The sequence below is a fragment of the Macrotis lagotis genome, chromosome 1 (assembly GCF_037893015.1).
Source record: "Macrotis lagotis isolate mMagLag1 chromosome 1, bilby.v1.9.chrom.fasta, whole genome shotgun sequence".
Lineage (NCBI taxonomy): Eukaryota > Metazoa > Chordata > Mammalia > Peramelemorphia > Peramelidae > Macrotis > Macrotis lagotis.
In genome coordinates, this window is record NC_133658.1 from 345177582 (window position 1) to 345194087 (window position 16506).

The 16506-nt window shown below is 39.9% G+C and overlaps 2 protein-coding genes across 7 annotated transcripts in view; one reads left to right on the forward strand and one right to left on the reverse strand.

Annotated features, from left to right (window-relative positions):
* BPIFB2 (BPI fold containing family B member 2) overlaps window positions 1-16506 on the forward strand; it is a 140771-nt gene that overhangs the window by 19428 nt on the left and 104837 nt on the right. The gene's annotated exons all lie outside the window — the stretch shown is intronic.
* The window catches only part of SUN5 (Sad1 and UNC84 domain containing 5), a 43861-nt gene continuing 40963 nt past the window's right edge, over window positions 13609-16506 (reverse strand). For 3 of the 5 annotated variants that reach the window (XM_074211894.1, XM_074211897.1, XM_074211898.1), the window contains 2 exons: window positions 15921-16007; window positions 13609-13781 (listed from right to left, as the gene is read on the reverse strand). In XM_074211894.1, the coding sequence (XP_074067995.1) occupies window positions 13656-13781; window positions 15921-16007 (213 nt within the window). In that variant the 3' untranslated portion in view covers window positions 13609-13655. Of the gene's footprint in view, window positions 13950-15920; window positions 16008-16506 lie in introns of all 5 variants that reach the window. The other 2 variants (XM_074211895.1, XM_074211896.1) reach the window with 2 other exon arrangements.

The window sequence follows — 16506 nt, forward strand, 5'->3', positions numbered from 1 at the left end:
TTCTGAACCTGTCTGGGAACCTATTGTCAGGGAAGAAGGCTGCCTGATATCTGTTTTTATCTGGTTCCTAGAAAGATTCAGTTTTTTTACTACTTTGTAAAGAGGGCTGTCACTTTGCTCAGGATGCCACAGCTAGAACTCCTCAGGTTGGGGAGCCTGCTTGACAATCCCCAATACACTCTATTTGTCAAGTGATTCTTGGTGTCTGTTGTGTGTTCAGCAATATTCCTGAGAAAGATAAGAACCAGAGAATGTTGGGCTTAGAATGAAGAATATCTGAAGGTGGGAACACTCTTGGAATTCTATAGGACAAGGAATATGAGACCCCAGAAGGGAGAGTATTTGTCCAGTCACTCAAATAGATTAGTAGCTAATTTGGGAATAGACTTCAAGTCTCCTGATTTTTAACCCACAGCTATTTTTCATTCCTATGCTATCATATTATTCTGAGTTTGTAGTAAATGCGTGCACCAAGGGGCAATAGGACATTATCACAATGTGGCTTTGGGTTCCAAATACCAGTTTAATCCCTGTTTTGAATGTGGGGTGGATGTAATGATTATTTATCTTGTCCTTAGTGGTTTTTGTCTCTCCCACCAGGGGTCACTCAGAGCCAGAAACAAGGAGAGCAGTCATTTCATCTCCTTTATAGTAGCTAGTCCTAAATTTCAGGGTACAGATTTAGGCATAAAATACCAGAGTTGGAAGACCTTGGCCATCACCCCCAACATCTATAGTCTAGAGGAGGCATCTATAGTCCAGAGGGGTGAAGGAATTCACTCAGTATCACACTGCAGATTAGGGAGCTAGAAATAGATCTCCTGTCTTCCAGCTCTGGCTCTTTTTACCTTTACCTTTATAGGTATCCAGGACTTAAGCGGTTGGGGTCACGGGCGGCTAGGTGGCGTAGCGGATAAAGCACCGGCCCCGGAGTCAGGAGTACCTGGGTTCAAATCTGATCTCAGACACTTAATAATTACCTAGCTGTGTGGCCTTGGGCAAGCCACTTAACCCTGTTTGCCTTGCAAAAACCTAAAAAAAAAAAAAAAAAAAAAAGAAATTGGAGTCAGAATACAGTGTGTTTCTTCATGACACATTAACTTTCCCAGACATTTTAAAGCATCCCAAAGTCTTTGCTGGTTTTCTTGTCCCAAATTCCAGAATCAGACTCTCTTGTCACGATATCAAGTATTATTGTTGATGATTTGTTTCTTGGGTTCGGTTCTGTGCCGTGATTCATCACGACTCTGACTCAGACTCAAGAATGCAGGTTTTGGAAAGAGAATATAGATTTATTAAAGGAAGTTAAAATATATTAAGAAAGTAATAGAAAAGTTAAAAGAGTTTAAAGAGAAGACCACATGAACTACTGATTGAATTGGCCAGGCCAGCTGATCAGGATTAAGCAGGAGGCTGGAAGGTAAAAGAGATGGAGACCCTTCCTTCATCTCCTTAAATTCTCTCCCAGAGTTCATGGGAAGGGTGGTGACCTGGGAGTGACCAAGACCCACATGGAGATTTTGCCTTTTGGGGATCTCTTTTGGGTGGTCCTGGGTGTTTCCAGGGCCTGTGCTCCCCTGGCTGCCCTACTAGAAGACAATGCAATCCAAATCAGGAAGGTCAGGCCCACAGGTGTTACCTAAATTAGATGATAAAGGAAGAAGGAAGATTTCCTTTACAATGCAAATAAAAGATTTACAAAGTTTGTCTCCAACTGATCTCATCACTCCCATGCTCAGGTTTCTCTGCATCAGTATTAGCTGAATTTTGGAGGTTTTATAAATTTCAATAAGATCCTAATGAATGAATCTGATGCAGAATTTGATCTAGGGAATTAAGAAGGAATGAAGTGCTAATGATAAAATTCAGGCACTGATTTTTGGTAGTGGGACCTGCTCTAAGCCCCCCACGTCATAATGAAGACAATTTCCTCTTCTACTTGTGCCAAGCAAGTACTAATCTTACTTCCTTGAGGGTTTCCTCCTCTCAGTTTTAATTAGGGGTGTGCAGTAAAAACTTAAGAACTTTATGCTCATGACATATGCTTAATAAAATATGCTTGACATATTTTAAAATTTAATATGCATTATTCATATTTTCTCCATCCCATTCTTAAGTTTAAACAAGGGAAAATCAGAAGACAAAGGAAAGGAATAAGCATTTATGCATCAGGCCATTTATTTTTATTCATTTTTATTATTTTATTCATTCATTCATTTATTTGTTAGTTTATTCATTATTTATTTGCAAATACTATCTCATTTGATTCTCATAAAAGTCCAAAAGATGGATGCAATTATTATCCTTATTTTACAGTTGAGGAAAGGGAGACAAACAGAAGGTTACATTACTTGCTCAGAGTCACACAGCTAATAAGTATCTGAGGCTGGATTTGAATGCATGTCTTCCTGATTCTTGTTTTAGAGCTCCACAACTGATCCAACAATGAACCAAGTCCTGATTTGTGAAATTTTCTTATTTTTGATCTGTAAATTTTCATGCTGAAAATTTAACAATTGACTCCTTTGGCACACCATTGGTTTTAACGAACCCAAGGGGATCAAGTTCCCTTTGAGCTGCTTTTGATCTTCTGTGATTCTGTCTTCTCCAGGCTCAATATCTTATGGGATTCTATGGTGCCCTGCCCTAGGGTTTCTCCTTTTGCCATATGGCTTTGCTGCTGGTTGTCAGTTTTTTATTCTAACCCTTAGTTACTTCCCAGAAAATAGCCATAAGTCTGTATGTAATTCAATTCAATGAATAAAATAATTACCTATGTTCAGGTACCTGTGTCCAATACTGGGAATGTAAGATAAAAAAAGAAAAAAAAGAAATTTCTGGTCTACTAACAAAGATATGACCTGTATACAAATATGTAATATACATGATTTGATGTAATATGGACAATAGATAGATCTAGACAAAGTGCTCTGAAAAAAATTTGATGATTCTCCACTAGACTGGGAGATCAGGAAAGGATTCCTGGAGGAGGTGGCATCTGAGTTGAACTTTGAAGGAAAAGAAGGATATGTCCTAGAAGAAATGAAGTGAGAGTATGTCCAGAAATGGGGGAAGATGAGAAGACATGAAGACAAAAGATGTTCAGATTAGAACAGGAGAATAAGTAGTGTCTATTCTGACTGGAATGTGTGATAAAGTACAGAGGAATAGTAAGATAAGATTACAAATATGGGTTGGATCTCAATTGTGGAGCACCCTGAATGATAATAGAGAAATTGGGAAGGGAAGGTAGTTTTGTGGAAAAAATTAAGAGTTCAGTTTTGGACATGCTGTATTAAGATGTCTACAGGACATATCTGAAAGATGATTGGAGATATGAATCTGGAGATCAGCAGAGAGGTTAAGAGAAGATCAGTAGATTTGAGAAACATCATAAATAGATGGTAATTCACCAAGTGAAGTAGAAGAGAAGGCCCAGTTTAGAACTCTGAAAGATACCTCCAGTTAAAGGGTATGGGTAAGAATTCAGCAGAGGAGGCAGAGAAAAAGTAATTAGAGAGTATTAAGGAAAATAAGCCATAGTGTCAAAAACCATAGAGAAGAATAAGAGAATGAGGGCTAGAGAAGACTGTTGAATTTGACACTAAAAGATCAGTAGTAATTTTGGAAAGAACCATTTCAATGGAATGATAAGGTCAGAAGCTGGATTATAAGAGGGTAAGAGAATAAATAGAAAGTAGAGGTAACTATTGTAGATAGCCTTTTCAGATGTTTTGCTGCAAAGGACAAAAGAAATAGTAGCTAGCTAAGATAGAAAGATCAAGTGAAGGTTTTTTCAGGGTGGGGGAAGACAGGTATGTTTATAATCAGTGAGAAAGTAGCCAATAGACATGGAGAGACTGAAAATGAATGCTAGAGTGGGAATGGCATAGGGAATGATGTCTTGGAGGAGAAGGGATGTAATAAGATCACTTGAAGATTTGTTTAGCCTTGGCAAGTCATAAGGTCATTTCATTATATGAAATAGGAATGATGGCAAAAAGCATGTGAGGGGTAGGAGATGAGCAAGAGGGAAGAAGGGGGGACTCACAGTGAATGAGATTAATTCTTTGGTACACTATGTAGTAAGATTCCCTACTAAGAATGAGGGAAGGAGAGCCACGGGAGGTTTGAGGAAGGATAACAAGATTTGCCAGAGTCATTGTGAAGAATGGAATGGTTAATTAACAAGGGAAAGTATAGTATTATGGTCTAACAACAGTAAGGGCCCAGTTGAGGTAATGTAACATATATTTGTAGTGGACTCAAATCAACATGGTTGTATGTTTTTCTTCATCTTCATTTAGCAGCATGTGTGCTGGAGTGAAGATGACAAATAATGGGAGTGATCCAAAGCTGAGGCTTGACCTGACATAATCAGTGAAATGATAAAGAGGATGGGGATTCAAAAGTGGAAGACAGTGTAGAATTGAATTGGTTTACCAAGGGATCAAGATAGAGAGAAGAAGAGAGAGGAGCTAGTGCAGGAGAGATAACCTGGGAAGGAACTGAAGGGCCAAGAGACTGGAGATCATGATGAGGACAAAGAATAGAATTGTATGAGGGAAGACAGTGAGAGGTGAAATTAGATTAGGGAATTTCATCATTATTTTCTCTTTTATTTATTTATTCACATTACTACAAAAATCATGTTGTAAAAGTAAAAATAATCCCCCCCCCCCCAAAGAGAGAGAGAGAAACCTCAAGAAAAATAAAGTGAGAGGAAAAAAGTTGCTTCAGTCTGTATTCAGTCACTATCAGTTCTGTCTTGGGGATGGATAGTATTCTTTAATCATAAATTCATCAGAGAAATTACTTCAATTTTTTTTCCCCACAGTTACTATTGCTAGTTGTATTCCCTCCATCCTATTTCCTCCTCTTCCCCATTTATTCTATTTTTCTCTCTCCTTTTACCCTGCCCCTCCTCAAAAGTGTGCTGTATCTGACTACCTTCTCCTATGACCTTCTCCTACCTTATATCACATATAAACCCCCCTCTCCTCCCCCATCCCCCTTTTCCCATCCCTTTCCTCTCATATTTTCCTCTAGGAAAAGATAGATTTCTATACCCAATTGAGTGTGTATGTTATTTTCTCTCTGAGTCATTTCCAATTAGAGTAGAGGTTCTCATTGCCCCTCACCTTTCCACTTCCACTCTACTGCAAAAGCTTTTTCTTGCCTTTTATGTGAAATAACTTCACCCATTCTACCTCCTCCTTTCCCTTTCTCCCAGTACATTCCTTTCTCACCCATTAACTCCATCTTTATAATATAGTAAAACTTCATTTTCAGTTCCTTCCTTTGCCTTTTATACATATATATATATATATATATATATATATATATATATATATATATACTCCTTCTAATTGCCTTAATGAGAAGGTTCATTTGAGTTATTAGTATCATCTTTCCATGCAGGAATACAAGTAGTTTAATACCATTAAATCCCTCATAATTTGCCCTTTCCATCCACACTCTCTCTATGCTTCACCTTAGTCCTATCCTTTAAGAATAAACTTTCTGTTCAGCTCTGATCATTTCAACAGGAAAGTTTGAAAGTCATCTATCTCAATGAATGTCCGTCTTTTCTCCTGAAAGAATTGTTCACTTTTGCTGGGAAGCTGATTCTCAGTTGTAATCCAAGCTCTTTTGTCTTCCAGAATATCATATTCCAAGCCCTATGAGCCCTTAATGTAGATACTGCTAAATTCTGTGTAATCCTGACTGTTGCTCCATGATAACTGAATTGTTTCTTTCTGACTTGACTTGAGAGTTCTGGAATTTGGCTATAATATTCCTGGGAGGTTTGTATTTTGAGATCTCTTTTAGGAGGTGCTCAGTGAATTCCCTCAATTTTTATTTTTATCCTCTGCTTCTAGGGTATCAGGGCAATTTTCCTGGATTATTTATTGAAAAATGGTGTCTAGCCTCTTTTCCTTGTCGTGACTTTCAGGCAGCCCAACAAGTTTTAAATTATCTCTTCTGGATCTGTTTTCAAGTTCAGATGATTTTCCAATGAGATATTTCACATTTTCTTCTAATTTTTCATTCTTTTGGTTTTTATTTTCTTGATTTCTCACAAAGTCATCAGCTTCCCTTAGTTCCATTTTACTTGAAGAAATTATTTTCTTCAGAGAGGTTTTTTTAATCTCCTTTTCCATCTGTTAATTCTGCTTTTTAAGGCATTCTCCTCCTTGACCTTTTGGACTGCTTTTTCCAATTGCCCTAAATTGGTTTCTAAGATGTTATTTTCTTCACTATTATTTTTGTATCTCCACCAAGCTGCTGGCTTGGTTTTCATGATTTTCCCAAATTGCTCTCATTTCTCTTCCCAATTTTTCCTCTACCTACCTTAATTGATTTTTCAAAAAAAATTTTTGAGCTCTTCTGTAGTTTGGGATCAATTCATACTTTTCTTGGAGACTTTGGATAGAGAAGCTTTGACTTTGTTATCTTCTGAGTGTGTATTTGCCCCTCTTTTGACCAAAGTAATTGTCTATTGTTGCATTTTTCATCTTTTGTTTGTTCATTTCCCTAGCCTATGAGTTGATTTTAACTCTTTGTTAAATTTAAGTTCAGCTTCCAGGGTGGAGGATGCACTTTCTCAAACTTTTGAGTTTTTTTGCAGCTGTTTTTAGGGACATTCTTGCTCTGCTGCAGGCAGTAAACCTTCTTTCCCTGAGACTGGGCTCCCAGACTGTGATCTGGATCTTCGTATGGGCAAAGCAGCAGAGTCTTACTTCAGAGATAGCAAAGAGATCTCTGCATTCTCCCTTGATCCTGTTCCATTCATGGGCTGAGGGCTTTGGAAGCAGCTATCAGGTGGCTCCCTGCCAGGTGGCTTGCTAGGCCTGCTTCTGGTTCCCAGGACTGGGTCTGTGCTAAGGCCTGTGCTGGACAGGGTTCCAAGCTCACTGTGGCATGGCAAAGTTGTCCTTCCAAGCTGTCCTTGGCAATCCCTGGACCAAGAGATCTGGAAACTGCCCTTGCTACCAGATCCTGGTGCCTCTAAGGACCCAAACTCTCCTCGGGTTGTTCCTGGTTTGCTCCATCAAGGTCCCAGTATAATATATCTTTCCCATGGATCTTCCAAGTTTTCTTGATATAAAGGTGAACCTCAAAGAAAAGGAAATTATTAAGTGATGGAGGTAGGGAGAGAACCTGGAAGTGGTAATGGGGAGCAAGATTCATTCCAACTCCCCCACCTTGACTAGTCAGTCAAAGGAAATGAGTGAAGGCACTGCCACTCCTGGGAAGAATTATTAGGAAGAATATGTTCTATCAAGTATATCCCAGGTACATAGCCTTATGATAGCTGATTTTAGAGGAGATGGGAGAGGTGGGACATATTCTTTCTTGCTTTTGGTTTAGTGGGGGGATCAGACACATATGCAATTAAATTATAAGGCAATATAAGGCATCATCATTAAGTCAGGTGGTATAGATAGTAGGGTCTGAAGGAATCCAAAGGTAGTCATGATCTCTGTGCTGGGTTAGAGAGGAGGTTTCATTTAGATAGTACTCAATCTGGGTCTTGAGTGATAGAAAGGAATGAGAAAGCATGCCATAGTAGAAAGAACATTAGACTGGGAATTATGAGATTTGGTTTCTAAAAGTCCTGCTTCTGACTCTTTATTAGTAACTGTGAGTAAGTTACATTTTTTTTTCCGGATTTCTGTTTCATTGTCTTAAAATGAATGAGGTAGATTGGATGATCTTTGAGATCCTTTCAAGTTCTAGAATCTGGTGGCCCAGATTTGGACAGGATGGAGAACCCAGTGCAAGAAAAATTGCAGAGGGTAATGGTGAACCTTTCAGTCCTTGTCTGGAGACAAGGTAGTATTCCTTGAGGAAAATGAAGCCATCAGGTACTTTCCAGAGAAGGATTAGCCCTACAAGTCACAGATGGTTCTCTGAAGCTATGTGGAACCTCAATTCCCTACTCTTTAAAATGGGATAATTCCACTAGACTGTTGTGAGCAAAGCACTACATAAATCCTAAAATTCTATAGAAATGGGAGCTATCATTGTGTAACCTCAAGGTCCAAGGCCTCTGAGGACACAAACCAAATGACCTACTACTGACTCAGCTAGTCCTGCTGGCCATAAGCTTTGGGGGCATAACTATACTCTCCTTACCTTCTCTTCCCTGTCTTTTTGCTAGGGATAATGCCTGACTGGCTACCTAGAAGGGATTTGATCAGATTAGGCCTGTGGTTTCATTAGGAGATCCTGCTCAGTTCTCTAGTTCTGTTCATATCCTTTTACCTCCCTCCCTGTCTGCCCCCTCCCTACCCCATTCCCCACTACCCCTGCTATCAGAGGCGCCTATCTGAGCGTCTTTCCTCAAAGAGTCATTTCCTGGCTCTAGTTTCCTCTTAAGAATTAGGGAGAGGCAGGGAATCCACCCTGGCAGAGGTCCCTGTGTTGCTGGCGTCACACCCCATTGTGCCAGGTTGAATGGATGACAGGATGCCAGCTTTGTGCATTGTGATACAGGAGGTGACCAGAGGAGCCTCCCCCTCAGTTTTCTCTCTTTGAACCAAGAACCTCATTTGAGCACCAGTATGATGTGTGAATAGATGAGAATCAAGCCAGCGGAAAGGCCTGGGGGCCAAGGAGCAACTAATGCCAGATCACCTATGAATGGAGAGACCTTCAAGCATACCAAGAGAGAGGGCCTAGGGTTTATGGTGGATGCTTTTCTAGGAAACATAGCAAGGAGTTAACCTTTAAAAATTTCCTTGGATCATTATCAAATCACAGCATGTTAGAGTCAGAAGGGACTAAATTGGTGCAAAGATCCAGAGAAGGATTTGTGACTTACTCAAAGTGACACCATTGATGTGGTCAATCATACAGTTGAGCCACTGATAGACTCTACTGTGGTGCCCTGTACTTTATGAGGGTTGTTGAAGATGGGACTAGAACTAATGTTTCTTGACTGCTATCTCTTATTAAACAAAATGAATATTTCTTTTTTTTTCTGAATTTAATGAGTACTAAAAAAGACAATTTTGAATATAAAGTTGGACAGAAGAGGATTACACAAATTAAGAGGATTACATAAATCTTTATTATGTGTATAGTTTACTCCTTAAAAAAGAACATAATTCAACAAATCACTTTTCCTTCTGAACTTCCCTTGTTTTCTTCTGTACATTTTTTTTAAATTAAAAATTTTTTTTGAGGCATTGGGGTTAAGTGACTTGCCCAAGATCACACAGTTAGGCAATCATTAAGCACATGAGGTTGCGTTTGAACTTAGGTCCTATAGACTCAAGGGCTGGTGCTCTATCCACTGTGCCTCCTCTGCCCCCTCTTCTGTACATTTAAAAAATGCTTCAATGCTCTTCCTTCCTTCCTTCCTTCCTTCCTTCCTTCCTTCCTTCCTTCCTTCCTTCCTTTTTCTTTCCCTCCCTTTCCCCCTGCCTTCCTCCCTCTCTCCTTCCTTTCTCCCTTCCCCTTTGCTTGCCTCCCTCCTTCTCCCTTCCTTCCTTCCCTCCCTTTTTTCTTTTTTCCCTTTCTTTCTCTCCCTTCCCCCTGCTTTCCTCCATCCCACCTCCCTCCCTTCTCTCCTTCTCCCCTTCCTTCCTTCCTTCCTTCCTTCTTCAATACAAATGCTAAATACCTTCTTCCTCCTCCCACTCCCATCCCTTGCTAACGAAATAAGGAAATAATCCTTAAAACATAGTTAAGCAAAAGCTAAATATTTGTATTTTCCATGTCTAGAAATGTCTGTCTCATTCTGTACCTTGAGTCCATCAGCTCATTAGTCAGGAGATGGTTAGTATGTGTCATCATCTAACCTTTCAGTCAGAGTACTTCCTTAACCATGGGGCTGAGATCCCAGGGACATGAGCTGGAGTATGGAATTCCTTTCCTTTTAGTCCAGATTATAGGGCACTCCCTGTGTGGGCATTCATTGGGTCCCAAATATAGATTTCCTAGAATTAATCTTGATTTTTTCAATGTATGAGGCTTGTCATTCAGTCAAAAAGCAGTTAAGACCCTATTCTGTGCTAGTCACTATGATAAGAACTACAAAGAAAGGGAGGAAAACCCCCTAACCTTCTTGCTCTCAAGGAGCTCAGTCTAAACCTCCTCCTTGGAGGTGGCTTTGAAGATTGGATAAAGTTTTGACTCTGGGAAAGGAGGATGATAAAGGAGAGGAAAGGAGAATGGCTAAGAGATGGAAGTCTATAGATCAATGATTCTCAGACCTGAGTTGTCAGCTAAACTGGTGTGACTCTGGAGGCAGGGAACAGGTTTCCTCTTCTTGCCTTTTTTTACAGTACTGGATATGTCCAAGCTGACTGTAGGAAGAGGATAATTCAGAGCAGCTTTCTGGCACTAGAATTGTGTTAGAAGAGGATTAATGGAGGTTAAGAAAATCACAGAAATTAAGTTCCTGATGCACAAAAGATACTGCTCCACTCTTCTGGAGACAAAGTTTAAATAAAGTCCCTGTCTTCATAAAGCTTAGAATCTTGTAAAGGGCTATAATACACAGACATATAACTGTCTCACACAATGATGCATGTTATGTAGGATCAGAGAAGTGAAATAATTTTGTGAGGTTTGAGAGGGAAAGTTGTTCCAAGGCTTGGGGAGATCTATCCAAGGCTTCTTCAAAGTGGTGACATTTACACTGAACTTTAAAGGAAGTGGGGCAAAAAATGGGAGAAAAATTATTCTGGACAGAATATATATTTAGGGGCCTGGCTAATTTCAGTGTAATGCAGAGCCTGGAAAGGTTGTTGAATGCCTTGAATTCTTGGCAAAGGAAAAGCTTTTCTTTAGTGGGCAACCATTGAAGGCTTGTGAATAGAGGAGCAAAATTGCCAGATCTATGCAAAATGAAGCAACACATGCAGGAGGATTGGAAAATTGGAAGAGGGATAAGAATGGAGTTGGGAAGACCTTTCAGAAGCTTAGTCTCTCTTCTCTCCTATCCATCTCATCCATAGCTGTTAAATCAATATTCCTACAGCATAGGTCTGTCCAGGCCCATTCAAGTAACTCCCCTTTTTTTCAGGAATACAAAATTCTGTTATTAAGCCCTTCACAATTTGGCATCAGCCTATCTTTCCAGGTTTGTTGTTCATTGCCCTTCTTCATACAGTTTATATTCTAGTCCATCTACTTTGAATGCTGCCTCAATTCCATTTTTCAAGACTGGAATGCTCTCTCTCCTTCCCTGCCTTTGAGGAAACTATGTTCAAAACTTAATGTTCCTACAGGAAGCCTGTTCTGATTCTCCCAGTTGCTAGTGCCTTCTCCCAAGAAATATTTGTCCTTGATTGTCTATGCATATCTCTATCCTCGTTCCCCTATCCTTGCTTCCCTGCCAATAGAATGTAAGTCCATTGAGGCCTGGCATATTGTGAGTACTTATAAAGGCTTATTAAATAAGTAAATGGGAGACTTTGTAAAATACTACAAATTCTTTCTGACTCAGATAAAGGTAGCTTGAGGAGTCCTTTCCATTAATGTTAGGAGAATGGCAGAGGATGGTGGAGAGAGGGAGGTGGAAGAGTATAAACCTAAGATAAGAAGACTTGTGCCATCCTGTGGTTAGACCAATGGGTCTCAGATTTTGTCATCTCTCAGTCTCAGTCTTAAAAATTAAGTTCAAGCCTACTTACTTGTCAGTTACTTATAGGTCCTTACCATTGCAAATCAAGTATGATTTAATTTGTCTTTCCAAGCAGTGCTAATCCTGGGGCAAAGACTTCCAGAAGTTTCCTCCCTGACAACTGAAGGAGAATGTCTGTTTCTTGGCCCGGTGACTTGAAGTTTCTAGCCCATATGGATCATTATGGCAGGACAGCTGTTTAGTTTTGATCCTGGTCACCCTACTGACTTAATAGCTATGGAGCACATTTTAGAATTTTCTTTTGTAGTTATATCCTAGTGCTTCTGAGGCCAAGGACAGATTCCCATGTTGACCAGGTAACTCCATAACCAGAAAAATTCCATTCTTAATCAGAAACTGAGTCGTGATCCTAAGTATTGACTCAAACTGACCCTGGATTAAGTTTTGATCCTGATCATAAATCTGAGCTCCAAATACTGGTCTAACCCCAGGTGGTTTTTAATACATGCTATAAATCTTAAGGGAAAATCAGATGAGGAAATGTGAATAATTCAGTACAAACCATCTCTAAAAAAAACCCCAAAGACCCAAATCATCAAAACTCATCAATAGCTGGTGATTCAGGAACATTCTCCAGGTAAAGATAATGCCTTTAGCATCTGGATGAATGACAGTCCAGAATCTGTGGATGCTTATGTCCCATAGGGAGATTATTTTTTGTTCTGAGAACACTGAGATAGGTTTGGAGGCTGGAGCCAGTAAGGGGATTATCTTCTATAGTTTAATGTCTACGGGTGAGACTGGTGCATTTAACTAGTACATTAATACCCTTAATACCCTTGTTGGCAGCCCTTGCCCTGAGAAGCTGAATGGTGGCCAAGGTCAACATTCTCTTAGGCCCTTATTTCAGAAAGGTTAACCTCTGGCTCTAGGACTTGAGGGGCCCTCACTCTGTACCCCCTGCTAAGGCTCTTGTGAGCTGCTGAGGAGGATTGGATTATTTTAGCTAGGGACCCTGAGTTAGTCTCTAATGTCCATTGGGAAAGAGTAGCCCAGGACACTACTAATTTCTATTGAGCTTTCTAAACTCTAATTCATTGTAAATCATTGTCTAACAGTGTGTTTGTGTGTGTGTGTATGTGTGTGTGTGTGTAAAATCTGTCTACATTTCCATGTAATATTGACCATCTGAGATTATGTTGTTCTCTGACTGTTGAGTCTTGCTCCTGTATCTCTACTCTTTACTCTTTGGGAATCCTGAGGAACTTTCTTGTCCATAATAATAATAATAATATTAGCAGCTTACATTTCTATAGCTCGTTCATGTTTATAAAGCCCTTTCCTTATAATAACACTGTTAGGCATGTGGTACAAGTATTCTTATCTCCATTTTAAAGGTGAGGAAACTGGACCAGTGAGTTTAAGTAACACCACACAAAATGGTTCTGTCATAGCACCTTCTTCAATTTGAGGGAGTGGGGAATCAGATTTCTAATTTCTCTGGTAGAGGCAGATAAGGAAAACTGATAAGGAAACTTCATTTACCAATGACGATTGACAATGGTTCTCTAACTTTCTAGTCCTAGAGAGTTTCCTGAAGGATTGAGAGTTTAAGTGACTGGCCCAAAGTCAGTCATATAGTATGTGTTAAGGGCTATCTTTCTACCTGAGGTTCTGTTTCTCACTTTATGCTGATATGAGTCTATTATGGTGACATAATCTATAGGGTTGATCAGGTTATCCTCCCAAAGTCAGTCATATAGTATGTGTTAAGGGCTATCTTTCTACCTGAGGTTCTGTTTCTCACTTTATGCTGATATGAGTCTATTATGGTGACATAATCTATAGGGTTGATCAGGTTATCCTCCTTCCCTATTACTGACTGGAACACAGGGCAAGAAGGTCTAGACACTCAAAATCTGCTCCTCTTTTCCTGTGAAGCATGTTTCTCTCCTTTCCTCCCCCCTTGACATAGGAAGAAAATTAGATATGAGTATATTGGGGAAAGAAACTTTAATTTCTCTATTGAAGGGAAGGACTAACTTCATGGCTCTTATTCAAGATTTGGCTTAGATATTGTGCCATGAGCTCGAACTCGGTAAATGCAGGTGAAGTGGGGGTTTCCCCAATTGGTCAATATCTTCAATTTGATGCTAGTGAAGGGTTTGGAGAGCGTGTTCTGCAAGTAGACATGGAGAATGAATGAGACCTGGTCTTGTCCTTCCAGCCTCCTCATGGGGACCCCCTTTCTAACTCCTCTTTCCTTGTTACTTTTGTGCTGACCCATGTCCAGTGAATCCCAGGATTAGAAGGGCTTCAGACTCAGATATTGTTCAAGCTGAAAGGACTTTTGAAAATCATTTAGTTATAGCACCCAAGGATTCAGAATTGGAAAGTCTGACTATTCAATCCTATGCTTTAACTTAAAAAGAAATGAGGAAACTGAGACCCAGAGGAATTAAGGTTACATAACTGGGGTGTGACAGAAATAAGATTCATATCCAGGACTTCTCCTAAGGGTTCTAACATTTTTTCCATTACCCACTTTCATTTTATAGTTGAGGAAATCTAGAAATGTTTTTTTTTTCAAGAGTATTTTGTTAATAAATGTCTGAGATGGGATTCAAATTCAGGTCTTCCTGAGTTGGAAGGTAGGACACAGGCCTTCTAGATGGCAGAGCTTTCTTCAAAATACAACTCACTCTAATCAGCCAACTATTGATAGTCTTCAAGACTCATCTCACTTCATAATGACTGTTTTTGCCCCTACATGGTTTAGCAGAAAAGCTGATGAAGAGGCCTAGAAGCAGGTTAAGCTTTGGCTGTATGATTGTACATCTTGGTCCTGTTTCTGCTGCTATTCCTGAGTGCTTGAGGTTCTCTGCAGTGGCTCAGATATATAAGAAAATACAGAATTACAGGTCTGGATCTGGAAAGAATCTCATCAGTCTTCTAATCCAATCCTCTCATTTTATTGATGAGAAAACTCAGGCTCATAGAGATAAATGACTTGTCCAGGTTCGCAATGATAGCAAGTCACAAAACTGTAAGATTCTGCTGACTCTATTATTCACTAACTTTTCCTTTCCTTCCTGAATCTTGCCCAAGGCTTTGACTAGATTGTCTGCTGTCCTCTGGACAGAGAGGGTAAGGGGCATGACTAATCTTGATAGCCTTTTTGGGGGAAATTGAAGAGACATTTCTATTCATATTTGATGCCTCCTCATTTATACAAATCACCCAGACACAGGACCTTCTATATACCATCAATATATCTGGGTATGAGCATGTGATTTCCTAATATGTGGGGTGCAGACTAGTATGGCTGAATGATTCTGACCTGATATGAGTTTCTGTGCTGATTTGGGGGGCAGATGAAACTGAAATTTGCACTGTCACTCTTGCTTTGTTTTTTTGAGTTTCAGTTTCCCAATTTGTAACATCAGGGTTTAGACTGGATGACCACACCATCTTCTGACCCAGCAGTGCATGTTGGGCTCAGTCCTTGGGGCCCTGGCAATAACACAGGAGCTCCTAAGAAGGAGATTAACTCCCAAACTATCCCTGTCTCAATGTGAACCTGCCCTACCCCCTCAGTCCCATCCCATCATTTCAGGTGAATGATAGCCTTGATTCCCAGTGTCTTATTTCTGCCTGGACTGGGGACAGGAAGAAAAAAGTGCTTAGAGGTGAATCAGGAGACCTGACTCAAATTGCTGTACTATCTAATGCTGTATGGCCTTGAACAAATGACTCTCCTCTGAGACTCAGTTTCTTATTTTCTCTATTGATGATGAGTACATGTTCCTCCCCTTCAGAGGTTTTGAAATTTAATGATTCTAATATCTCACTGGATCAGATTGTTAGGATAGATAACCGATTCTCTGGAATCAGGTCGCTGTGGTTTTTAGACATTGCTTCTGCTTCCTGGGCCAACAGTTAGTTGGACCAATAGCAGACAGAAAAACGTAAAAGAATGTAGGGATGAGACTATGGAATGGAACCTCATGTCTCTTATAGCCGTATCTCTGGGACTGGAAGGCAGTCCTTAGAAAAGTTAGTTCTTGGAGGCATGCATGACTGATATAAAACCTGGTCAACTTATTCTTTTCCCTGGTTAAAGGGTGTGGGATCTACACCTAAGAATTTTGGCCTATAGATATGAAGGATTTGATAAGGTCCCAGGATTTGCTCTCTTTGAACTTCTACTTAGTTCATTATTTTAAGAAATCTTCATGATTTGGTATCTCAAAGAACTGTCTAAATTTTGCATTTGAGTACCACCCTATTGAGTACCACACAATAACCTTTCTTGTACCTTGAGTGGAAACATCTGAATGGAGTTTTCAGGCTGAAACAAAAATGCCCCCAGGAATGTCTCTTCTCTGATTTCATCACAGATACCCTTTGGAGGCAAGGAGAACTGGGTGAGGAATGAGGGAGCCCAGTGATAGGGAGATGGGCTTGGGTGTTCACAGTCTTAGCTCCTCTGGGCTGGGGCTACCAGGAGCAGATGCCTTGCACACACCTAAAAGTGTAGCTGTATACTCATTGAATCGTGCTCTGATAGAATCTCAGAACTGGAAGAGATCTCAGGAACTAGCTCTTCTAACCCCCTTACTGATAGAGATGTCTTCTCTATAGAATTCCCAGACAAGCAATAGCAACCTCCATGTGAAGTTTTTCTGTGTGACAGGAAACTCACTACCTTACAATCCATCTCATTACACTTTGAGTACAAGTAGTTAGGAAGTTTTTCCTCATTTTGAACCAAAATGGGCCTGTATAACTTCTACTCATTGCTTCTGATTCTGCTCCCTGGAGCAATGGACAAGTCTAATCAACTTCCTGCAGTTCTTCTCCAGGCTAAGCATTCACAGTTCCTTTTTTTTTTTTTTTTTTTT